Source organism: Ovis canadensis, chromosome 5, assembly GCF_042477335.2.
Source record: "Ovis canadensis isolate MfBH-ARS-UI-01 breed Bighorn chromosome 5, ARS-UI_OviCan_v2, whole genome shotgun sequence".
In the NCBI taxonomy this organism is placed as follows: Eukaryota; Metazoa; Chordata; class Mammalia; order Artiodactyla; family Bovidae; genus Ovis; species Ovis canadensis.
Genome location: NC_091249.1, coordinates 63124270 through 63150426, shown reverse-complemented (window position 1 = coordinate 63150426; position 26157 = coordinate 63124270). Strand labels below are relative to the sequence as shown.

The following is a 26157-nucleotide window of genomic DNA, read 5'->3' as shown; positions in this document are numbered from 1 at the left end:
GTTGTGGCTTGTGAGCTGTTAGCTGTGGCATGTGGGGATCGAGCTGCCTGACAAGGGGTTGAACCTGGGCCCCCTGCTTTGGGAGTGTGGAGTCTTAGCCACTGGACCACCAGGGAAGTCCCTCTAAGGTTTTTTTTTTTTTTTTTAAAGTTTATTATTATTATTTTTTCTTTCTGCCTTTCTTTCTGGGGTCATTTGCCTGTTTGGGTTAAGTTCTTTGACTTCCTCTCTAGTTTACTGACCAAATTTTTTCGCTACTCCAATTTGCCTCTTCTTGATATTTCACTTAAGTAGAACCATACAATATCTATTCTTTTGTGTCTAGTTCATTCCATTTAGCATAATATTTTTAAGGTTCATTCATGTTGAAGCATGTATCAGAATTTCATCTTTTATGACTGAATAATGTTCCATTGTATGTACCACATTTGAAAAAAAATCTGTTGAATTCCTAGGTTATTTCTACTTTTTTGGCTCTTGTGAATAATGATATTATCAACATTCATATGGAGGTACCTGTTTGAGTCAATGTTTTTGGAACTTTTAGGTGGAGTATGTACCTGGGGTGGAATTGCTGGATTGCATATATAGTCGATCTATATTTAACTTTTTGAGGAATTGCCACATTGTGCCACAGCAGCTGTACCATTTCACATTCCCACCAGCATTGTACTAGGGTTTTAGTTTCTCCACATCCTCATTAACGTTTGTTACTATTTCTTTTTTTAAAATAAACTTTAGCCATAATGGCGGATATAAAATGGTACAGTGTTTCATTGTGGCTTTGATTTGCATTTCCTTAGTGATTAATGATGAGAATCCTTTCATGTCCCTATTGGCCTGTGTATATCTTCTTTGGAGAAATGTCTATTCAAGTTTTTTGCCCATTTAAATTTTTGTTGTTGAGTTATAGGTGTTATTTGTATATTCTGGATACTAAATCATTATAAGATAGAAGACTTACAAATATTTTTCTAATTTTTTGGGTTGTCTTTTCACTTTCCTTATAATGTCATTTGAGGCACAAAATTGAAACTTTTAATTTTGAAAGAGTTCCGTTTGTTTTTTCACTTATCATCTGTGCTTTGGTTATTATATTTAAGAAACTATTGCCAAATCTGAGGTTATGAAGATTTTCCCTATGTTTTCCTTAGAATTTTCTCTCTTAATACATTTTGAGTGGATATCCAATTGTTCCAGGACAGTTTGTTGGAGAGACTGTCCCTTCCCTATTGAATTGTCTAGATAACATTGTTGAAAATCAACTTACTGTATATGTAATTATTTCTGGGCTCAGTTCTGTTCCATTGGTCTGTATATCTGTTCTTACACCTATACAACAGTGTTTTTTTTTGTTTTTCCCACAGTGTTTTAATCACTGTAGCTTTGTAGTAAGTTTTGAATTCAGGAGATGTGAGTCTTCCAACTTTGTTCTTCTTTTTCAGTATTGGGATTTTTTTTTTTTTTGGCGGAGGTTGGGGGGAGCATACATTATGCTAATAGGACCTTAAATTCCCCAACCAAGGATTGAACAGTGAAAGTGCCAAGTCCTAACCACTGGACTGTGAGCAAACTCCTCACCATCAGGATTTTGATAGGGATTTCATTGAATTTGAATATTGCTCTGGGTCATACTGTTGTCTTAATGATATTAAGCCTCCAATCTGTGAACATGGGATATCTTTTTATCCTTGTATCATTTAAAGTTTAACAGCCATGAGGGTCTGCACTTTGGTTTGTTTGATTGTCTGAAAAGTGATGTAAAAGTCTTTATGACTTGGGAATATTGAATTTTGCTGTTTTAGGGGATGCTGATGGTATCTGCCTTCAGGTATAACAGTAGATATGGTGTAGAAGTGAATGGTTAACCATTAGCGACTATAGCCGTTTAGGGACTATATAGCCTGTAACTATTTAGGGACTTCCCTGGTAGTCCAGTGCCTAAAACTCTGCACTTCTAATGGAGGGGTCAGGGTTCGATCCCTGGTCAGGGAACTGGATCCCACATGCCGCAATGAAGATCTAATATCCTGCATGCTGCAACTAAGACCAGGGAGTCAAATAAATACAAAATTTTTTTTTTAATTTTTATTTTTACTTTATTTTACTTTACAATACTGTATTGGTTTAAAAAGTGAATGGTTATAAAGGCTCATGTGAACTTGGGCGCGTGTCTGTTCACACACAGATCATTTGGTTAGTTTCCTTCTTTCCTCACCATGGCCAGTACCACCCTGTGCAACCTAATAACCTGGATAATGAAGAAGGAAGGGACAGGGCTATTATATTAGGTTGGAACAAACGTAATTGAGTTTTTGCATTGTTGAAATTTGCCATTTGATATTGGAATACCTTCTTAATATGGATATGTTATACATCATTTTAATGCACATTTCTCTGTTTTTTTTTTACTAATTACTTATTCCTGCTGTTTATTTTATATTTAATTGGACTATGGAAATGATATTAGACAAAAAGTAAGTTTGCGTGTTTTTCTTATACGAGTTCAAAATGAATTGTAAAGCAGCAGAGACAACTCACAATGTTAACAACGCGTTTGGCCCAGGAACTGCTAATGAACGTACAGTGCAGTGGTCGTTCAAGAAGCTTTGTAAAGGAGACTAGAACCTTGAAGATGGGGAGCATAGTGGATGACCATTGAAAGTTGACAGTGACCAACTGAGAGCAATCATCAGTGCTGATCCTCTTAAAACTTACATGAGAAGTTGCTGAAGAACTCAACGTTGACCATTCTATGGTGATTTCACATTTGGAGCAAATTGGAGAGGTGAAAAAGCTTGATAAGTGGGTGCCTCATGAACTGACTGAAGGTAAATCATTGTTTTGAAGTGTTGTCTTCTCTTATTCTGTGCAACAATGCACCATTTCTCAATCGGATTGTGACTTGTGACAAAAAATGGATTTTATACAACAATCAGCTCAGTGGTTGGACTGAGAAGAAGCTCCAAAGCACTTCCCAAAGCCAAACTTGCACCACAAAAAGGTCCTGGTTACTGTTTGATGGTCTGCTGCCATCTGATCCACTACAGCTTTCTGAATCCTGGTGAATCCGTTATATTTGAGAAGTATGCTCAGCAATTCGATGAGATGCACCGAGAACTGCAATGCTTACAGCTGGCGTTAGTCAACAGAAAGGGTCCAGTTCTTCATGATAATGCCTGATTGCACGTGGTACAACCAACGCTTCAAAAGTGAATGAGTTGGACTATGAAGTTTTGCCTCATCCTCCATATTCACCTGACCTCTCGCCAACCAACTCCTAGTTTAAGCATCTCAACAACTTTTTGCAGGGAAAACACTTCCACAACCAGCAGGAGGCAGAAAATACTTTTCAAGAGTTTGTCGAATCCCAAAGCATGGATTTTTACACTACAGGAATAAACCAGCTTATTTCTCATTGGCAAAAATGTGTTGATTGTAATGGTACCTATTTTGATTAATAAAGATATGTTTGAGCCTACTTATAATGATTTAAAATTCACTATCTGAAACTGCAGTTACTTTTGCATCAACCTGAATAGCTTGTGCAAAGATCCTGGATGACTACAGTTTGAGCCAAGGCCTCTCTCCTCATATGGGGGAATGGAGGGTTACTTTAGGTTGTTCTACGTCTGGGGTAGGAGACCTGTGATACCTCTATTCCGGAAATGTCTGACATCATCTGAAATGTTTGACATCTGTGAAAAAAGTGACATCATGGGAATCACTGTGTTGGGGCAGGTGGGGAGGGGTGTCAGGCACCAGCTTCCTATTGACCTTGTATCTTCTGTGTTTACATTCCTCAGGCCTCTAACTATGCCTCACCAGGGCCGGCTCCTTTTTAGGATGGCTTCTCTGTGCATGCTGCTCAGCATGCTGATGGTCTCCTGCTTCAACTTCTGCCTCTGTCATAAGAACTCAGTAAGTATTTTCACACAAGTAGAGGGATCTTTGGGATCCAAGAAAGTCTCCATGCTACCAGGGCTGCTGTGGGAGTTTCTTTCTTTCTTTTATTTATTTTTTTTACTTTACAATATTGTACTGGTTTTGCCATACATTGACATGAATCCGCCATGAGAGTTTCTTATAGGAAAGTGACCAGTGCTGGGTCACGGAATGTGTGCACTTCTTCCCCTATCCCTTAGTCCTCTGGCCTCTGTTTAAAGCTTACAGCACATTTTCTCTTTGGGGAAAAGATGGTGATGATGATAATGATGTAATAACTGATGATGATAATGATAAGCTTATCATATACTAAGCATTATCAGTTCAGTTACTCAGTCATGTCCAACTCTTTGCAAGTCCAACTCTGCTGGACTGCAGCATGCCAGGCTTTCCTGTCCATCACCAACTTCTGGAGCTTGCTCAATCTCATGTCCCTTAGTTGGTGATGCCATCCAACCATCTCATCTTCTGTGTTCCCTTCTCCTCCTGCTTCAGTCTTCCCCAGGCTCAGGGTCCTTTCCAATGAGTCAGTTCTTCGCATCAGGTGGCCAAAGTATTGGAGCTTCATCATCAATCCTTCCAGTGAATATTAGGATTGAGTGATTTGATCTCCTTGCAGTCCAAGGGACTCTCAAGAGTCTTCTCCAACACCACAGTTCAAAAGCATCATTTCTTCAACACTCAGGCTTCTTTATGGTCCAGCTTGCACATCCATACATGTCTACTGAAAAAACCTTTGACTATACAAACCTTTGTTGGTAAAGTAATATCTCTTCTTTTTAATATGCTGTCTAGGTTTGTCATAGCTTTTCTTCCAAGGAGCAAGTGTCTTAATTTCATGGATTCAGTGACCATCTGCAGTGATTTTGGAGCCCAAGAAAATAAGCTCTGTTACTGTTTCCATCGTTTCCCCATCTGTTTGCCATGAAGTGTTGGGACTGGATGTCATTATCTTCGTTTTTTGAATGTTGAATTTTAAGCCAGCTTTTTCACTCTCTTTTACTTTCATCAAGAGTTCTGCCATAACGGTGGTGTCATCTGTATATCTGAGGTTATTGATATTTTTCCTGGCAATCTTGATTCCAGCTTGTGCTTCATCCAGCCTGGCATGTCTCATGATGTATTCTGCATAGAAGTTAAATAAGCAGGGTGACAGTATACAGCCTTGAAGCAGGGTGACAGTATACAGCCTTGACGTACCTTTCCCGATTTGGAACCAGTCTGTTCCATGTCTAGTTCTGTTGCTTCTTGACCTGCAGACAGATTTCTCAGGAGGCAGGTAAGGTGGTCTGGTATTCCCATCTCTTTCAGAATTTTCCACAAGTTTGTTGTGATCCACACAGTCAAAGGCTTTAGCGTAGTCAGGGAAGCAGATGTTTTTCTGGGACTCTCTTGCTTTTTCTGTGATCCAACCAAGCATTGTATTGTGTGCTTTTATATGTATTCTTACTTAATCCCATCAAATGTTAAATAGATAACTGAAGTTATTATCCTCATTTTGAGGAGGAGGATAAGTAAGAGATGCTAAGTAACTTGGCCAACATTATAAAGCTAGTTTGTGGCAGAGCTGAGACGGTCAGGATTTTCCCCAAGGACTGGGTTACTTGTGTGGTGAGTATCAAGACTGCTTCTTCCTCTACTCCCCTCTTCCATTTCTGTGTCCTCTTTCCCTCTGTACTTTTTTGCATGTTCTTTATAGTCTCCATTTCATTAACCCAGACCTCATTACCGAGGGTTTCTGTCATTGACAAAGGCAGGGGCAGAATGCCTGAGAAGGCCCTGAGCTTGGTCTGGCTGCAGGGTGTCCTGGCCCCATTTCCCTGGCCTGCCCCAGCAACAGCCTGTCCTTGACCAGCTCCCAGTGCCCTCTCTTTCCTCTTCTTTGAGATGCCCTGACTGTCAACTCTGACAGTTTTACCCTCCCCTGGCCACCTTCCTCAACCCCAGGGGTCCTACTTAAATGTTGGTTAAAGTGCTGGAGGCTTTGGAACTGGAGGGCCTTGAAGTGCAAATGGCAATTGTGATGAATTTAATAGCAATTCAGCTCAGCTAAGGTTCACCTCTGGCTCATGGCAAACTTCCACCTTCCCTCTGAAGTCATTTGTTTGCTCTCTGCCTTTCTCCCTACTTTGTGGAGCAGGAGAGAATGTACAGTTAGGAGTCACGAATCCTTTTGAGCTTTTAATGTTCTTTGACTAAGATCTTGTTGCTGTCATTTTTCTGGTCTCCTCTTCAAGGACAGTAAGACTGGAATCCCATTGGCTCTAGAGGGTGGGACTGGCCACAGCATGAGGTTGGGGCTGGCTCTGACATAGCTGGCCCAGAAAAGCAGCCAAGTTTCCTGAGGGATTAGGGCTGTGTCCCCTTTAGCCCGTAGCTCTTTAGGATCTGGGTACTCCCTGTCATGAGCTTTAGCAGATGCACAATTAACAAGAGCGTGCTGATGAATTTACTTAAGGACTGTGTGTTAGTAAGTCCCTTTTGGATAATAGTTCAACCAAATAGATGAGCTTTCAGAGCCATAATTATTCTGGCCCATTTATATTAGCTCTATTGAGCCTAGTCTCAGAAAAATGTTAATACTGACTTTCATCAGCAGAAGCTGCTTTTATCCTTATGTCTGTTCCTAAGCTGTATCCATTTGTCATAATCTTTCATCATGTGCTCAGTACAAGTAGGAATTGAAGCATCTTTTCTCTCATACCATAAAAATTGCTGCCCTGATGGCATTTAAAATCCAAATTATGCAGCCAGCCACCTTCACAACACTGAAAATGGGTGGTGGGGAAGATGGGAGTGGTCATGATTCTTTGTTCAGAGCCTGGAGTCCAGACAAATGCTCCTAGTGACCTGGAATTGTTCTTCCCCAAGGGCATTTGTTACAGGTTAATGGCACCCAGCAAAGGTTGGCTGTGTGTATCAGGATATGATCTGGAGCCATCCTCCTTTCCTGTCTCCTGCTGTGGCGCCTCTCTGGGGCGTCACTTCTAAGGAGCGGTGTGAATGCTAAAGGGATGTATTGTGTGGTATACTCACCTTCAAGAGACGGTAGAAGATCAGTGGGATAGTGGAACCCAGTATAAAGAAGCACAGAGCCTTAGTAAGCTCTTTTTTGCCTCCCACTTTGGCAGTTTGACCATTTCTGAGCTTTGTTTCTTCATTTGTAAAACAGGCACCTCCCTCTTAAATTTTAGTGTAGATTAAATGTGATTATATATATAAAGTACCTAGAATTGAGACTGGCACTGTATGGCTAATGGATGGTCAATAAATGTCAGCTGTCACTTTTTAGTATGGAGTGGCTGCTTCCACTGTTTAATCTATGGCTCTGTCAGCCAGGCTCCTATCCCAAAATGTTGCCCCCTCAGTCTGTCTCTGTCACAACAGCAGTCCATCTACCCTGAGAGATTCGTTTATTCTCTTGGATCTTGAAGGCTTTGGTCTTTAAGAATCTCTTATTCAGTTGCAAGTGTAAGGAAGTGTATCATGGTAAGCTGTTGTCAGTTAACACCTTAGCTGGGATTTCTTGCCATTTCAGAAGAAATTGGTATTTACAGTATTGATGGCAGAGAGAAAAGAGAATTCAGCATATTGAAAAGAGCCCTGAAAAGTCAACCGAGAGGGCACCAGAGCATGAGATTTACTTCAGAGCTGAGCACGGGCTGGCTGGCCTCCCTCACCTCTCAGTCTTTGTCTCCTGTTTTGGACCCTGCTGGAGCAGAGGGAGGGTCATCCCTTTCTCTGCGACTGTGTTTCTCACCTTGTCCATTAAAGGGCAGGGGCTGTGCTGGTAAATGTGCTGGGGTGATCTCATTCCCCCACTGCTTGCTTCCCTTAGCATCCAAGGCACAACCAATAGAACACTTGACTAAGAACAGAAACATAGAAGTGAGTCAGGATTCAGGCAATCCTGGACTTAAATCTCTGCTCTTCTCTTAGCAGTGTAGTTTTGCACAGGTCCTGTGTGTGTAAAATGGGATTAAAAGTGTGTGTTTCATAGGTGAAACTTGGACGAGTTATGCGGCATGGAAGGCACTTAGACCAGTGCTGGGCCTATGGGTAGGGGCTTCATAAATGGTAGCTGCTGTTTTCCTTACAAACCCATCTCCATGATGCTGCTTTTCCTGAAAACCTTTTCTAGAATTCTACCTTCAAAGTGACTGTCTATTTAACGGCTGAGTAATACTCCATTATTACTCAGCCGTTAAAAAGAATTCATTTGAATCAGTTCTGATGAGATGGATGAAACTGGAGCCGATTATACAGAGTGAAGTAAGCCAGAAAGAAAAACACCAATACAGTATACTAACACATATATATGGAATTTAGGAAGATGGCAATGACGACCCTGTATGCAAGACAGGAAAAAAGACACAGATGTGTATAATGGACTTTTGGACACAGAGGGAGAGGGAGAGGGTGGGATGATTTGGGAGAATGGCATTCTAACATGTATACTATCATGTAAGAATTGAATCGCCAGTCTATGTCTGACGCAGGATACAGCATGCTTGGGGCTGGTGCATGGGGATGACCCAGAGAGATGTTATGGGGAGGGAGGTGGGAGGGGGGTTCATGTTTGGGAACGCATGTAAGAATTAAAGATTTTAAAATTTAAAAAATAAAAAACTAAAAAAAAAACAAAATAAAACAAAACAAAACAAAACAAAAAAAAAAGAAAAAAAGAAAAAAAAAATCCTGAAAGAAACAAAGTGACTGTTTAGCCTGTAGTATGTTCCTGTGACCAAGCCTCCCTCAGTGCTTGCTGAAGTCACTCAGAGCCAGATTTGGTGAACAGAGTTAGTTGATCAGACATACGAGCACCAAATTTCTGTCACCTCTACTAAAAACAGGTGAACTGTAAAATAATGGCAGATTGTGAGAGAGAGAGTGTGTGTGTAGCTTAAAATACGGTTCAAAGATAATACCAAGAGGAAACTTAAAAAAATATTTTGAGCAGTGATGGGATTGTTGGAAAAAGGGACTTTCCCGAGGCTTCAAGTATGTGTCTCAGTGGTTCATATCTTGTAATCCTTCTTCTTGAACGTACTCTGTTAGTCTCTTTAAAGATCTAGGGAAAAGGGCTTTCTTAGCCTCTATTCATTGAAATGAACACTAGCCTTGACTGGATTTTGAAGGGTCATATTTTCATCATCACCATTACCCTTGCCTCTTTCTTTTTGCTTCTCTTGATGTTGAGGATTTGGTTAGTTGATTACAGTTATACCTACTAGGAGCTAACCTGGCTAATAGATAAACTAAAGCAAGAGTTGTAATGTAAAGCTTAGAGATGTTTAGTTTGACTCTCCTTGTGTTCTAAAAGTAAGAAATATCAGAGAAAAATATGGATTTCTGTTTCTCACCAAGTTGAATGCCTTCATGGCAGTGGCAACTGAGTAACAGCTATGATTCTTGGTCAAGGCAGGAGGACTCCAGTTTTCACAGTTCCACTACTCCTAGTTGTTTTTACACTGGGCACACAGTATGTTTACATCCGTCCCTGCCTGGCTTCTGGAGGCATTTAATCCACATACTTCAGAGGTAAATATTATTAATGGTCTTCTAGCCCTGCGGTCTAGTGTACGGCCCTTTTGGCAGAGACTGACCAGCATGGCTGGGCCCTGGAGTATATAGGCTCCAGGTACTTAGTGGACAAGGTGGTCTTTGTTCTGGAGTTTGGGGCTAGTTCCTGGCTGTCAGTGAGCTCTTTGGACTCACTTGTCTCCAGAGATACACCTGCCTGTAGGAGGAAGCGCTTCTTTCATTCCTTTGTTGTGTGATTACAAACTAAGCCTCAGGCTGGGCAAGGGTTATATATATACAGTGGTGAAAAAGATTGACACAGTGCCTGCCCTCAGGAAACTCAGCTGTTGGAAGTGTGGTGCCCATGCTCTCAGAATGTAGGGAGCGTCCTGCCAGTCTGCCTTCTCATTAGTCTCACACACACCTACTCTTCTGTTGCTAGTTTTTCTTTTGAGCTCAGATTTGTGCGGACTTCATGTTGAAAGGGTAGGAGGAGTTTGAGGGACCAGGCTGCACAGGTAACCACAACCCAAACCTGACCTGCCTGAGTGAAGCCATTTTGTATAGTCCATGCTGAATGTCACAGCACAGACTCATCTGACTTGGCCCCTACTCCCTTTATGAGTAATAGGTGTAATGGCTACTATGTAGCCAGGGCTAGTGATTTACAGGATAATACTTCTTCTAACATATGAGTGAGATGTTGTTTCCTCTTTACAAATGTAGAAACTGAAGCTTAAAAGTTAAGTAACTTTTCCTGCAGTCAAAAGCAACTTGGAATGGAACTTTGGGTTACCTGAAGCAGAGCTTCAGTTTTAAACCATGATTCTATCATCTGTGCGTCTCAGTACTTGTAACATGATTTAAGGACCTCTTCTTGTCCAAGCTGACTCATTTGATGCTGGGAAAGATTGAGGGCAGAAGGAGAAGGGGACAACAGAGGATGAGATCGGTTGGATGGCATCATCGACTCAATGGACATGGGTTTGGGTAAACTCCGAGAGTTGGTGATGGACAGGGAGGCCTGGCATGCTGCGGTTCACGGGCTTGTAAAGAGTCAGACACAACTGAGTGACTGAACTGAACTGATCTTGTCCAAGATAATTGTCCTTATTGGTCCTTAAGAAGATCTGAACTTCTTCCATCTGAATCTCATGTTTTTATTTCTTGTTAAAATGTAAAAATCCTTGGAGGGCTTTACATTGTCATCATCAACACCTTAGTCCCTTAATCTTTCCTCTGTCAGCTAGTTAAAGATCAGGACCTAAGGGACCCAGGGAGGTTCCTATCTGGACCTGGGGCACTGCTTGAAAAAGATGGCATTGTTACCTACATAGTTTAATCCCATGTAGGATTAAAGTTGTTTGGGAGACCAAAATGAGGTCTACATAAAGTACCTAGCACAAGTTTGGGTTCATAGGAGGAATCCATGAAAAATACTCTTAGGGGGAGAATTGGGAGGTGGGAGTGCTGAAATAACCTTCCAGTGTGCTAATGTGGGTTCTTCTTTGCCCTCCCAGATGTAATTTCTCAGAGCTCTGGAACCCTCTGGTTCCAGTTTCCTGAGGCCTTATTGCTTTTTTGTACACAAACAGGTTTAAAAATGGGACAGGAAGGATGGGAGGCTGGGAAGGAATAAAATGAATAATACTTTGTATTTATATTACATCTTTCTCTCCTGAGCTCAAAGTGCTCAACAGACACCATCTCATTAATCCTTCATACTCTCCCTGGGGTGGAAGGAAACAGGTTTTAGGAAGAGGTTTCCAACCTGGGCATCTTCCTCCTTTAGCTCAGCTGGACTTGTGCATTCCCACTTGCACCCCTTCCTCCATGGATTGGAATGTCCCAAGAGGTCATGTATGCCCCATAGGTACCCTGGGGAATTAAGGTACCCAGGCCCTTACTCTGCCCTGCTGGGTGGCTTAGGAATTAATTGGGCTTTAGCTACCAGCTTTTGTACATCTGAGTTGACCGTTTGAGGCCTTAATGTTCTATTCAGTTGTATGCTTTTTCTTTTATAAATATCTTTAGTTTTTAATTATAAGAGTAATAGGAATTTTAAATATCAAACAGTATAGGAGCTTAACAAGTAGAAAGTTAGTCTCCTATTGTCTCATTTTGTCGACCCCTCTCCCCAGTATGTTCCCTTAAACCCCTCACAATAGTGTGGAACCTTCTGGACTTTTTAAACAGTGCATATACACACAACACATGCTGTGTTAATTTAATCATATCACCTCAGTTGTACTGGTTCTGAGACTAATCTTGTGAAAAGTCCAAACATGGCTAGGGAGGGCAGGAAATGCAAGGAGAGTGTACTCCCCCAGGCCATTTTCTTTCTGCTTGCTTGCTACCCAGCTGTGGTGGTTCATGGCCTATTTTCCTTTTTCTGCAGGAATTTGCACTGACCAACCCAGAGAAGAGAGAGAAGAGCAGCACCAAAGAAACAGAGAGAAAGGAAACCGTAGCAGAGGAGGAGCTGGAACCCGAGATTCTGGAGGTGTTTCACCCGACCCATGAGTGGCAGGCACTTCATCCAGGTACCAAGCCCAGCCCTGTCTCAAGGAAACACACTTGAAATTCAAAATGTGCATGTCCTCTGTCTCCATAGGGCTGTTTTGAAGGAGCACCCCTCTCTGGCTTCCTCGGAGGGGAGTCGTGGTGGCTGCTGCTGTAGGACTCAGGGACCTCCATGTTCCTGCAGAACAGAGATTGCCGCATCTGAGTGCCCTGGAAGGCAGGGAGGTGGTGGGTGGCCGAGCTTTCTGAGCAAGTGATTGAAAACTTTCCTTGCACTTCTGAAGCGCAGGAGAGGCAGTGACATGTGCCTCACTCTGCAAATGCTATTTTGGGCTCTGTTGCTCGGCTCAGTGCTGCTGAAATATTGTTCATGGGAGAGTCCTGAGCACCGGTGCAGGGTAGGAGTTTTCTATTGTTAAAGGAGCATGTGCCAAGAAACAGGGGCTGATCCTGGCCTGCTTTTTAAATGGAGCATCCTCAGAAGGGACAACTTTCAAATCCTTTTATGGCCCTGGGCCCAGGGATTAAAATAATAATGAAATAAGCCAGCAGTTGTGGTGTTTACCGTATTCAGATACTGTGCTAGGTGCTTCATGTGCATAAGCTTGTTCAGTCTTCACAATAGTAGGAGCTATTATTGTCTTTATTTTCAGATGGAAACATTGAGGCTCAGAGAGAGTAGGTGACTTGACCTATGTCATTCAGCTAACTTGTCCAATGTCATTGACCCCAGCCTGGACTCACCTTCCTCCCACTTGTCCTTGGCTGGAGCCCGACTGGGCCTGTTCTCAGGAATAGGCTATTTGTGTTCTGCACTGTTGCAGTGGGATGACAAGCCCTGGCAGCTGCCAGAGCATAGTTTCATCAGCTCCTTGCCTATATTCATCACCATGTTCTCACTGCTACATTGCTGCTGTGCTGGGCAGGGGCAGCATTTGCGCTGCCAGCCAACTTTCTGATAGCAATATTGCCCCTGCTGGGCTTGAGTGCAGGTGGTTACTGCCACAGAAAAGTGATGAACCACCAGGGAAACCAAGTAGGTGCTAATAGTGCTGGGTAGAGGGAGATTTTAGGGACAGAGGTACTGGGCTCAGCAAATTCTGGCTGCTTTTCTCCACCTTCCCTGAGAACTGAACCCCCTGGTCTCTGAGGACTAAAACAAGAGGGACTCTCAGGGTGTGGAAAGTGGAGGATGTGCGTTATATTCATTGATTTTACGTGATTAAAAGTGCTTATACCACTTTTGACCAGGCAGGTGCCTGGAGCACATGGAAGTCAGTGTCCCTACCCCTACCCTCTTTTCCTGTGGCATTCTTTAAGGCCCCAGTCCACGATGCAGATCAGGCCTGAAAGTTCTGACCTAGGGCCCTTGCCCAGCCTCTAGGCAGTGGGGTTGCTGATAATGGTTGAGCAAAAGAACCCCTCTTTATATCTTTGGGGAGGGAGGGCCAGCACCTATGTGACAAGGGCAGGCTGAGTGCTGTAAGCCTCTCTTGGAGAGTTAGAGTACTAATTTTTACATTTAACTTGTTGCCCCATTGACATCATCCTCTGCCTTCTAGTTTCTTAAGGCTCCTTATAAATTGTTCTGCCCCAAGTTTCCTTAAAGCCACTCCAAAGGCTTGTGAATTGTATTTGAGCACAGATACTCAGGTCCCACAGCTCTGAGGGCAAAGCAAGTCTAGTTCCAGTTGTGCTTGCCCCGTATTCCAAAAATGTTTCCATTTCACCTACACTCAGCCCCCAGAGCAGGACCAGTCAGGGGAGGAGGGAAGGTGAGAGATTTGTTTTGGCCTCAGGGTTTGATGTGTGACGATTGAGAGGTACTGTCGAGGCAGACAAGACTCTCTGCAAGATGTTCTGTGTGTACATCGAGAAGGTTTTTATATGTATGTTTGTTGGTAGGAGATTGACATCTCAGGGGTCTTTATGGATAGCTGGCATTTGCCTTTAATCAGTATATTTAATCCACCATATTCTAAACGCTACCTGGGAACTTCCATCACAGCCACTGAATGGTTAAAAGGGATTTAACTAGTCCTGGAATGAGTAGATAAATGAGGAGGTAGCATAATTTATTAATAGTGGTAAAGAGCACAGACTTCAGACTGAGCCAGTCCTGGATTCAAATCCTGGGTTTACTACTTCGGGGATCTTAGACAAGTCTCTGAATCCCTCAGTTCCCCAGTTGGTGATGTGGGAGAAATGTCCTGCCCGCCTCCCGCAGAGTCTATTCTGAGGATTTCTAACATGAAGACATAACCTGGTACATAGCAGTTATGATTTTAAATGGTAAATTTTCTGTTTGCGCCACCCCTTAAACCTAATTGTGAAATTGGATGCCAGTGCGTATGCATGAGGGTGTAACCTTCCTGTCCTTTCTGGCTTTAGATGGGGAAGGGAACTTATGGTGACAGAGAAAGACTTCCATGGTCATGGAATGTTCTTTCCTTCCAGGACGATTTTTGGTAAGGGAGCAGAACGGGCTACCACAGCATTTCCTGCGTAAGAGCTAGGACATGGCATAGGAACATGGTGAAATATCTTTGGGGGGACTTTTAAGAGAATGGCAAAATGGCTAGTTTATGTTGACAGTTATTGACTTCAGTTCAGTACCTTCTGTCTCCTTAGGTCTCTGAAGGTAGGAACTCATCTGTGTTGTCCTCAGGTCTCCAAGGAGGAGTTACTGAGCTACAAGGTCTGGGCTCATTTGAAGGCAGATATCCTGCCTGCTGTAGCCTGGAATATCAGGGGACCAACCTGTAACTTCATGAACCTTCCTACCAGGCCAGGTGGGAATTGGGCCCTAGCCACCCTTCCCTGAGCAGCTGCAGGTCATTCCCCTGAAGTCTCCATGCCTTGTTATTACTGTCAGCATCCTTGCTGTGAGTTACTTGTTCCTGGAAGTGATTTTCCTGTCTCTCTCTCTCTCTCGGTTTATTTTGGGATCTGTCATACCTTACGGAGGCACAGCAAGCATTTGAGTGTGGATTCAGCATCAGCTGTTCACAAGAAAGCAGAGGAAAGCTGTTTGCTGGCAGGTCCTGTGGGTACTGGGCAAGGAACTCAGAAATTTGTCCTAAGGCTGAGTACCCATGAACCTCAGGCTTTGTACCTGTGTACTTGTTATTAGAGAAAACTGGTCACAGCCAGATATGGTGGGCCTTCTGCTCCTTGGGCATTTTCTGCGATCCTGCTTTGTGCCAAGCACTGTACTAGTAGCCAGAGACAGATATTAGCTCACATTTACTGAGCATTCCCTGTGCCAGGCATCTTTTGAGGGTAGGTGCTATAACTACCCTCATTTTTAAAGACAAAATTGAGTCTCAAGAGAACTGACTTAGCCAAATGACCAAGTGATAGAGACAGAATTCAGATCTAGCTTTGTTTGGCTATAAGCCTAACCTCTAGCACTGTACCATACTGTCTTTCTGGGTAACAAATGAGACATGACCCCTGCCTTCCAGCAGTTTATAGTCTCATAGAGGATACAGAGAGAAAAAGGCATTGCAATGTTTTGAGTGTCCTGGAGAAAGTGCCTGGTGCTCAATGAGGGCACAAAGGAGGGTGCGGGGAGGCCAGGCCAGGGCCTTCTCTCTATCCCTGAGATTTTGTGGAGCTTTGAGTCAAATTTTATGATGCTAAACCTCAAAACCCACTTTCAGTTCTCTTTTTGAGCTCTGTGGCCCTGTCAGGTTGATGAGAATCTCTGAATCTTGGTTTCCTCATCTGAAAACAGGGATGAAAATACCTACTTCACAGAGATGGTGTGAGACTGAAACAAGATTAACATATGTAGAATGTTTCACACAGGGCCTGGCACGTAGGAAATATTCAATAAATGGCTATAGTTGTCATTTTAAAAATATACCTTTGCTGCTGCTTTCCTTTCCTTGGGACCTGAAGGAGAAGTGGAGGCGATGAGGCTGGCTGAGCAAAGTCCTCTCTTGTTCTGCCTGTTACCCAGTGCTGTATGTTAGTCCCGTATGGACCATGGAAGCTTAGACCTGGGGCTTCTTATTGACCTGAGGTGACTTCCAGGATCTGAAATGCTGTGTGAGAGCCTCTAAAATATTGTCATTAGTACAAACAGCCACTTGATGGGATCATGCAGGAAGCCTGTGCAGGAACACATTCATGTGAGGGGGTATAAAAAAAAGTCTAAATCACCAACAACTGATGAGAGCAATCCAAGAATTACAGAGCACCAGCCATCTGGTCAGATCATTTCAGATCTGCATGAGCGATAGGAGGGAATTGAATTTTAAAAACCTCATTTATGGTAGACCAGCTACTCTCTTGCAGGCATTTAAGGGAGGAGTCTGATTTCCTGCAGGCTCTGGACATCTGTCTGAAGGAGCAACTGACTCTGGTTTAGGTGATGCTGAGGTCTTCTGCTCCTTGCAGCTTAGAAGAGGCCGTGAGATCTTCCAGTCCTTGGATCCCAACTGCATATCCAGTAATTCAATTTAGACACTGTCTAGCTGGAGTTAGTGTCAGATCCCAGTTAAAGGACTCAGTCCCACTGCCTCTAATGGAGATGCTAGTCACGAGTCCCAGACTAGCCTTGTGACTGATTAGCTATAAATTGGAGATTCCCAGAATTCCCTCCTCAAGTTTACTAGAACAGCTCACAGAACTCAGGAAAACAATTTTCTCATGTTTACTGGTTTATTATAAAGGATACAACTCAGTGTAGCCAGGTGTATGAGATGCATAGAAGGTATGGTCGCTAAGGTGTAGAGCTTTCCTGCCCTCTCTGGGCACACTGCCTTCTCAGTACTTTTGAGGTTCACCAGTCAGAACCTGTTGAAAGCCCTCCAGGGGCTTTTATGGAGTTTTTGTTATTAGGTGTGATTGATTTAGGCGGCCAGAGTCATTGGCCATTGGAGATTGAACTCAATCTCCAGTCCTACTTCCCTCCCTGGAGGTGGGGCTAAAGGTTCCTACTGTCTAATCAAGCCTTCATCCTTCTGGTGATCTGCCACCATCTTGGTATTACCTACTTCTATCCCTGCTCCCTCAACAGAGTCGTTTCAGGAACCAGGGATAAAGACAAGATTTTTTTTTTTTTAATACACAGGCTACGATTGAGGTAGGACTGAGGGCAAAGAAAGCTCTGGTGCCTTCTGCCACTTGTCCAGCTCTGTGATTGGGAAGTGGGTAACCCTCTCTTTCTCCCCTAGTCAGGAGGATCTTCTTTACGGGTTATTTCATTCCCCAGGATGGTCCGCAAGAGTATGACCTGTGTGTGCCCTGTCATTCATACATAGGCACGCACACACCTCGAGGTCCATGAGCAATGGGTGAGAATAGGAGTATTCAGTTCAGTTCAGTCGCTCAGTCGTGTCCAACTCTTTGTGACCCCATGAATCGCAGCACGCCAGGCCTCCCTGTTCATCACCATCTTCTGGAGTTCATTCAGACTCACGTCCATCGAGTCCGTGATGCCATCCAGCCATCTCATCCTCGGTCATCCCCTTCTCCTCCTGCCCCCCATCCCTCCCAGCATCAGAGTTTTTTCCAATGAGTCAGCTCTTTGCATGAGGTGGCCAAAGTACTGGAGTTTCAGCTTTAGCATCATTCCTTCCAAAGAACACCCAGGGCTGATCTCCTTCAGAATGGACTGGTTGGATCTCCTTGCAGTCCAAGGGACTCTCAAGAGTCTCCTCCAACACCACAGTTCAAAAGCATCAATTCTTCAAGCTCAGCCTTCTTCACAGTCCAACTCTCACATCCATACGTGACCACAGGAAAAACCATAGTCTTGACTAGACGGACCTTAGTCGGCAAAGTAATGTCTCTGCTTTTGAATATGCTATCTAGGTTGGTCATAACTTTCCTTCCAAGGAGTAAGCGTCTTTTAATTTCATGGCTGCAATCACCATCTGCAGTGATTCTGGAGCCCCAAAAAATAAAGTCTGACACCATTTCCACTATTTCCCCGTCTTTTTCCCATGAAGTGATGGGACCAGATGCCATGATCTTCATTTTCTGAATGTTGAGCTTTAGGCCAAATTTTTCGCTCTCCTCTTTCACTTTCATCAAGAGGCTTTTTAGCTCCTCTTCACTTTCTGCCATAAGGGTGGTGTCATCTGCATATCTGAGGTTATTGATATTTCTCCCGGCAATCTTGATTCCAGCCTGTGTTTCTTTCAGTCCAGTGTTTCTCGTGATGTACTCTGCATATAAGTTAAATAAGCAGGGTGACAATATACAGCCTTGACGTACTCCTTTTCCTATTTGGAACCAGTCTGTTGTTCCATGTCCAGTTCTAACTGTTGCTTCCTGACTTGCATACAGATTTCTCAAGAGGCAGATCAGGTGGTCTGGTATTCCCATGTCTCAGAATTTTCCACAGTTTATTGTGATCCACACAGTCAAAGGCTTTGGCATAGTCAATAAAGCAGAAATAGATGTTTTTCTGGAACTCTCTTGCTTTTTCTATGATGCAGCGGATGTTGGCAATTTGATCTCTGGGTCCTCTGCCTTTTCTAAAACCAGCTTGAACATCAGGGAGTTCACAGTTCACATATTGCTGAAGCCTTGCTTGGAGAATTTTGAGCATTACTTTACTAGCATGTGAGATGAGTGCAATTGTTTGGTAGCTTGAGCATTCTTTGGAATTGCCTTTCTTTGGGATTGGAATGAAAACTGACCTTTTCCAGTCCTGTGGCCCCTGCTGAGTTTTCCAAATTTGCTGGCATATTGAGTGCAGCACTTTCACAGCATCATCTTTCAGGATTTGAAACAGCTCAACTGGAATTCCATCACCTCCACCAGCTTTGTTCGTAGTGATGCTTTCTAAGGCCCACTTGACTTCACATTCCAAGATGTCTGGCTCTAGATTAGTGATCACATCATCGTGACTATCTGGGTCGTGAAGATCTTTTTTGTACAGTTCTTCTGTGTATTCTTGCCCCCTCTTCTTGATATCTTCTGCTTCTGTTAGGTCCATACCATTTCTGTCCTTTATCGAGCCCATCTTTGCATGAAATGTTCCCTTGGTATCTCTAATTTTGTTGAAGAGATCTCTAGTCTTTCCCAATCTGTTGTTTTCATCTATTTCTTTGCATTGATCACTGAAGAAGGCTTTCGTATCTCTTCTTGCTATTCTCTGGAACTCTGCATTTAGATGCCTATATCTTTCCTTTTCTCCTTTACTTTTCGCCTCTCTTCTCTTCACAGCTATTTGTAAGGCCTCACCATACAGCCATTTTGCTTTTTTGCATTTCTTTTCCATGGGGATGGTCTTGATCCCTCTCTCCTTCACAGTGTCACGAACCTCTGTCCATAGTTCATCAGGCACTCTATCAGATCTAGGCCCTTAAATCTATTTCTCACTTCCACTGAATAATCATAAAAGATTTGATTTAGGTCGTACCTGAATGGTCTAGCGGTTTTCCCTACTTTCTTCAATTTAAGTCTGAATCTGGTAATAAGGAGTTCATGATGTGAGCCACAGTCAGCTCCTGGTGTTGTTTTTGTTGACTGTATAGAGCTTCTCCATCTTTGGGTGCAAAGAATATAATCAGTCTGATTTTAGTGTTGACCATCTGGTGATGTCCACGTGTAGAGTCTTCTCCTGTGTTGTTGGAAGAGGGTGTTTGCTATGACCAGTGCATTTTCTTGGCAAAACTCTATTAGTCTTTGCCCTGCTTCATTCCACATTCCAAGGCCAAATTTGCCTGTTACTCCAGGTGTTTCTTGACTTCCTACTTTTGCATTCCAGTCCCCTGTAATGAAAAGGACATCTTTTTTGGGTGTTAGTTCTAAAAGGTCTTGTAGGTCTTCATAAAACCTTTCAACTTCAGCTTCTTCAGCATTACTGGTTGGGGCATAGACTTGAATAACTGTGATATTAAATGGTTTGCCTTGGAGACGAACAGAGATCATTCTCTGTAGGAGTATTGGTTAAGGGTAGTTCATACCTCAGCTCCTCTGGCTCACGAGAGTGAGGCAGTTGGGACTTCCTGGCTGTCACCAGGAGCTAATGGCCTGAGGGAGGGCTATAGCAGGGGACCTCTGTTGCATGATCTTTCCCCCTGGCTCAAGAGCAGTGCTGGAATGTCGAGCAAGGGCTGGGTAGAGGAAACTGTGTGGTTTCTGTGTGGTGTCTTGATAATGTGTCTTCTCTCTTGAACACAAGTCGCTGTCTCCAGCAACATTTGAGGATGGCGTGTTCAACAGAGCTTATCTTTGGCGCTACCTCCTGCATAGTGCCTTCCTCCCCTGCTTTGAAACTTTTCAAGTCTTCAGGAGATTTCCTTGAGAACATCATTTATCCCTTTCCTACCTATATTTCTAATCCATCCTCCCCTATTACTGCCACCCCCTTAGCCTTTGTTAAGTGTCTCCACTGTGAGCATCTCCTTTCCTGCTCAGGGCATGGCAGGATGTGAGGTCTCTTGAGGCCTGTAGGAGCAGTGTCAGAGGCTCCAAAATACCCTGTGCTGGGAGAGAAAATGATGGTGGGCTAGAATACATGCAGTCCCCACCAGGCTCCATAAGGACAGTTTAGAGCTCTTCATTTCAGAGACACCATTTCCCATATGTGAACTTCTTCCAGCATGGCTGACCACTGCTTCAACAGCAGCCAAATTCCACATCCTGCTGGCAAAGCAGGCAGAGGCCAGGGCAGGAAAGCCTGTGACCTCCATGGTAGCCACTGCCAAGGCTAGAGGCCACGTTGAGACTAGCTGGCTGAGCACTGTGCTGTAGAGATGCCCAGAGCATCTCTACCTGGGCTTTGCCTTTAAGTACAGAAGTATGAATGGGGCAGGCCAGGGTCCAGTTTCCATTCTATGGACTTGGGGGATGATAATGAGCGACTGTTGGATATCCACTTTCTAACAAGCATTTGTATGCTTAATGCTCACCCTAGGCCCTTATTCGCCTCTTCTTTTTCCTCCATCTGCCTGATCTCTTTGAGGCTTAATAAAGGGTCCTTAGAGTTGCGCAGCCTCAGCTTTCAAAGATCGAGGACTCCCTTCCCCCGAAACTGGCTAAAAGAAAAACTTAGACTGGAGTAGGGATACTGGAAAACTAGTTGCCAAAACTAGTCCCAGCCCTTATACCCAGGGGTTGATTTTAATTCAGAGAATCTCTGTAGCCTTGACTTCCCTTCTTTCTCTCATATTGACCTCACTTGACTGGCTAAGACTGTCTAGGGCATCTCCAAGATTGGGATTAACCAGGGTTGGGAATAGCTCTCAAGGATCAATCTGGAGCTGAAATCAAAGACCCTCTTCCAGAGGTTTTTCCATTCTTAGCTTTGTCACAGTACTGGAGGTAGGAATTGATTGATAACTTGAGATAATATTCAGTTAGGTTGAGAAGACGACAGATAGGGAGCAGGAAAGAAGAGGGGATGACATGAACTCTCTCTCGAAATGTAAGCCTATATTGATCTCGTTGGAGAGTCAGGGATGTGTAGAAGAATAATGGGATGGTAGTGGTGGGCTGCATCCCTTCTGTCAGGTAGGGGGTGGTGGGAGGAAAGAGAGTTGAAATACAGTAGATCTGACTATGTGAAAATAAGTGTGTAGTTTAGTCCCTTCAGAGTTAGGCTGTGAATGGGAGTTGAGGAAACTAGAAGGGTGATATAAACTCCTGGGTTTGGGGCTTTGAAAATAAGTGGAAGAAGAGAATGAAAATAGTAACTTCAGAGACAGCCATACCAAAAAATTTATTTCTCGTTACATTTGTTGAACTCTTATAATGTGCCAGGTACGGTGCTTGATGTTGGAGATACCATGGTGGGCATTAAACAGAGGCTTGGCCTGCTTGGGCTTATGGTGTAGGAAGATCCCAGACAGGAATATAATGCTATGAGAATACAGAGGTGTGGCCTTAAGGAACATCTTCCCAGAGGCAGCGTCACTGAAGCTGAATGGAAAGAACTTCTGTGTATGTTGGAAGGCAAAGGGGAAAGGAGGTACTATTGACAGAGATCTGAAATCCCAGTGAGCAAATCATTGATGAGACAAAGTTGTTTAGGTGGCAGATGGAAAGTCTTGGCCTCATGAATGTGATGAACTTGGACAAAAACAAGGAAAAGTGGGAGAGATATAGAGGGAGATTGAGGACACTTCCAGTAGATGTCTGATTATCTGAGTCCAGACGAGGGTGGACCTTTTACCTTAGATGATGCATGAGAAAGGCTTGATTGGGTGCTTAAGGAATGGAGAGGTTAAGGAAGAACCACTGTTAAGAAGCTGTTTAGACAGTCGGGAGGTCAGAACTACGCATTGCCCAGCATCAGGGCCCAGTTGACATCTGACAGCCAGACTTTGTGGTGGTCTGGGACCAGTGGGCTTGGCCATGTTCTAGAGCAGTATGAGCCCTGGATAGTGAGTAGCTGGAGCGTGGGGAGTGATGGGGAGAGCATTCAGGAGATCTGTTGGATTGTCTTTGGGATTGATGAGAGAGACACCTTTGTCTGTCTGACCTATGGGGCAAGCTGGAGAACATTAGTGGAAGCTTTTCTGAACCTACTCCAACCTCCCTTCTTCTGAAACAGGGATTTTAAAAACTCTTGGAAGTGGTCAAGATCAGAGTTGGGGTGGTATCCCACTGGTTACTGATTTTCTAGGCAGGTGTGAAAATAACCTGAGTGAAGCAGAGCTTGTGTACAGGCTTTATAAGCCTTGTGTTCCTTGTGTTCCGATCAGGCTGGTTTTGTTTCTGTCCATGTTGTGTCTTGCTTTGTTACTTTTCATAGACTGGGAGGCTGTTGATCTTGCCTTATTTCCTATAATATGTTGATTTGAGACAAACAGAGATTGATTTGTATTTTAATTTCTTTAGTTCTCAGGATAGTATGTTTATGGTTTGTATAAAGCAGTTGTTTGAGAGGACAGAATCATTCCTTTGAATTAAAAAGTTTTCAGATTTGATTACCTGTGGGCATAATTGGGCTTCCTTGGTGGCTCAGATGGTACATAATTAGTTTATCTGGGCAGAGGTGGTGAGTTTTTATGAGTAGCAATAGGATCCTTTTGTCGATTTTTTTTTTTTTGCCTGGGGGGAAAACACTGCCCCCCATCCCCTACCGAAAGCGGCCCTATAAATATTGCATCAGCATCGTCTTGTTAATCTTCATTCTGTCATCCTGGTTTTGCCAAGTCAGGCTTTTGGACAGAGAATGAGAAAGTTATTTAGTATCTCATGGCCAAGAATGACTAAGGCAGAATAGGACCCAGGAACTCTAGTCTAGCTGATGGGGAAGGGAGGAAAACCAGCACTTTGGGGGAACCTAGTCCTTGGTGCTTTGTGTATGTTATTTAAGGGAGACGTCCAATAAAAAAACAAAACACTTCCTGTAAAGAGGTGTTTATCTCTTCTCTTGGTCTCTTGGAGCCTGTATTTGGGCAATGAAGGGGCCTCAGGTCCCATTGCCCTTCCTAGGATTTTTTTCTTTCTTCTGAAGATAGAAACTGTAGGATCACTGCTTGAAAGTAGTGCTGTTTCAAATCTCTGTGGGAACAAAATAATGTGAATTTTGGAGGCTGTTGACATTGAGTGGGGGAATTATTCAAGACGATGAAGAATTATTCAAGCTGCTCCATCTTTGTTTCCTAGGTTAGATCTTAGGGGTCGATCCAGATGTTCCATAAACACAGTGGAGTAAGTAGCCCTGTGTGCAGTGTGATTGGAGGGCTATTAGCTGGCTTTAGATCCCCACTGGGTTAGATTGCAGATGGAGAGGCTGGAGGGATTGTTCCCATTAGCTTTCCAACGTTCAATATTTGATCAAAATAGCTAGCTGAGGATACCTTGGAGTTAGATATAAAATGGTAGACTTCAAAGGAGAGGAGTGCTTTCTTGCACAAAGCTGGCAGTAATAAGAGTAGCCAAATGCAATGTCTGATATACAGGAACCTAAGTGATGGGGTTAGGTGCCTTTTGAGGGGGTGAAGGAAAGTGGAGAGACTTAAGAGAAAGGCAAATCAAAGGAAGGCTGAGTCTTCTCACATGTTTACTGATGTCATTTAACCCTACTTATGCATGTCAGTGGAAGTCTTGGCTCTAGAGTGACTGAATTTGAACCAAAGTCTCTTTTTCTCTGTCTTTCCCTCCCTTTTCACACTTTCAGCTCTTCCTCCTTCACTGCCTGCCCTCTTTGCATTCTTTTCTCCCTTGCTATAATGGCCTCTACTGCAGCTGAGAGTCAGGTGGCAGGGGTGGATAGATGTGCGGGTGTGTAGTTGGGGGGAGTATTTTCTCAGTTCTCTCAGCATCAAAGAAATGATTTCCAAGCCAATCCTTTCAGGCATGTATTTCGCTGATCAGTCAGAACAAGAGGAAAAACACATTGGCATTGCCAGAGAGGGGGTTTGGGAAAAATCAAGTCTGTGGAATTGAATGATCTAAAGTCATAATCATTAAGAGCAAATCCTGGAGTGTAGCTAGAGTTCTTCCCAACCTGACTCCCGCAGCTGTGTCCCTTGACGCTCTGCCCTGTGTTACACCAGTGAGTTGTGCTTTAACCTTCCTAGAGAACCTGATGCTAAAGAGAAGGCTGTGTCAGCTTGTGTTTCCCATCGTTGGCTATCTCTGGACATGACATGGAAAAGAAGCAACCCCCAGAGGTTTCTTTTTTATCCTTTGACTGCAGCGTCTTCATGTATTTGCAGCAGAGTTCTCTTGATTCTAGCATACCTACGTGTTTGTATGTTTCACTCTTTCCTGGTACTGGTCAAGGGTGAGGTCTCAGGAGAACACTGGCCTCTTCTTTGTCCTTAGGTCAGGAAGATGCTTCCTGTGAAGAGAAAGAAATTTCTGGTTGTATGGGAATAACTTAGAAATTAAAGTGGATAGTTTATCTCCCTTGGAAAAAAAACAGGAGCCTAGAATGCTCTCTCTTCCAAGAGATGGGTCCTGTGGGGAGGGAGTTGCCAGGGGCAAAGTCCAGCCTGTATTTTGGCATCTGGTTGTTGTCACAGTGCCTTGAAATTAGCAGACAGCAGAGAGTTGCAGAGTCTCTCTACCCAGGTTCAACTGTGCCTTGAACAGCTGGGTAACCTTGGGCCAGTTATTTAAATCCACTAAGGGTTGATGAAATATCCTGTAGTGAAATATCATTTGTAAAATAGGGATAGTAATAATTCCTACTTCAGAGGATTGTTGTAAGTGGGTAAATAAGGGAAGTATAGAAGTGTTTACAATAGTGCCAGGTGTATGAAAAAGTGAAAGTGTTAGTTGCTTAGTCATGTCTGACTCTTTGCAACCCCAAGGACTGTAACCTGCTAGGCTCCCCTGTCCATTGAATTCTTCAAGCAAGAATAGTACTAGAGTGGGTAGCCATTCCCTTCTCCAGGGGATCTTGCACAGGGATCAAATCTGGGTCTCCCACATTGCAGGAAGATTCTTTACCATCTGAGCCACTGGATAAGCCCAGTGCTAAGAGTATAGGAATAGCTTCATAAATGTTAGCTACGATTGTTTCTGCTGTGAAAATGAGTGGACAGCAGACAAACTCAGATTGAGACATGATCTAAAGATTGACCAGTATTCAAGTATGTCCAAATTGGGAAAGACAAAGACTAAGAACCTGTCACAGATTGGAGGAGACTGAGGAGACATGACAACTAAATGTGGTGTCATATCCTAGATTAGATTCTGTAACAGAAAAAAGAACAGAGGAGAAAACTGGTGAGATGCAAAAATAGTCTCTAGTTTAGTTAACTACTATTGCAGCAATGTTGATTTCTTAGTTTTGATAATTGTTACGTGAGATGTAAATATTAGGGGAAGCTGAGTGAAGGGTATATATGAACTTTGTACTGTTTTTGCAACTTTTCTCTAGGTCAGAATAAAAAGAAAAATGAAGTCCAAGTGACCTTTTAGGTAAAGGAGAAACTAACCAGGGTGCAACCATGCATAGCAGGTCATACCTGACTGAGACTTACCTCCTATGTCATGGAGTGGGCTCTTGCCAGGGGGCTCTGATGCCTGGCCTTTAGTTCCTGAACACCTGCTGCATTCTGAGCAGAGGTCAGGCGGATAATTGGTCAGATGACGACCCAGACACATGCTCCAGTTCTGATTCTGCAACAGTGCCATAGCTACTAGGGTGGAGGCCACTCATTGGGCTTTAGGCTGAATGATCAGGGCATTTGCCTCTGTTCTTTGGAATATAAATGAAATACTGCCTATTTTATC

General features: G+C 43.4%; 1 protein-coding gene across 6 annotated transcripts in view; it reads left to right on the top strand.

The window, feature by feature from the left end:
* Positions 1 to 26157, top strand: part of SIL1 (SIL1 nucleotide exchange factor) — a 257385-nt gene that overhangs the window by 58588 nt on the left and 172640 nt on the right. For all 6 annotated transcript variants that reach the window (XM_069592170.1, XM_069592169.1, XM_069592173.1 and 3 more), the window contains exons 2-3: positions 3807 to 3921; positions 11867 to 12011. In XM_069592170.1, the coding sequence (XP_069448271.1) occupies positions 3817 to 3921; positions 11867 to 12011 (250 nt within the window). In that variant the 5' untranslated portion in view covers positions 3807 to 3816. The remainder of the gene's footprint in view (positions 1 to 3806; positions 3922 to 11866; positions 12012 to 26157) is intronic.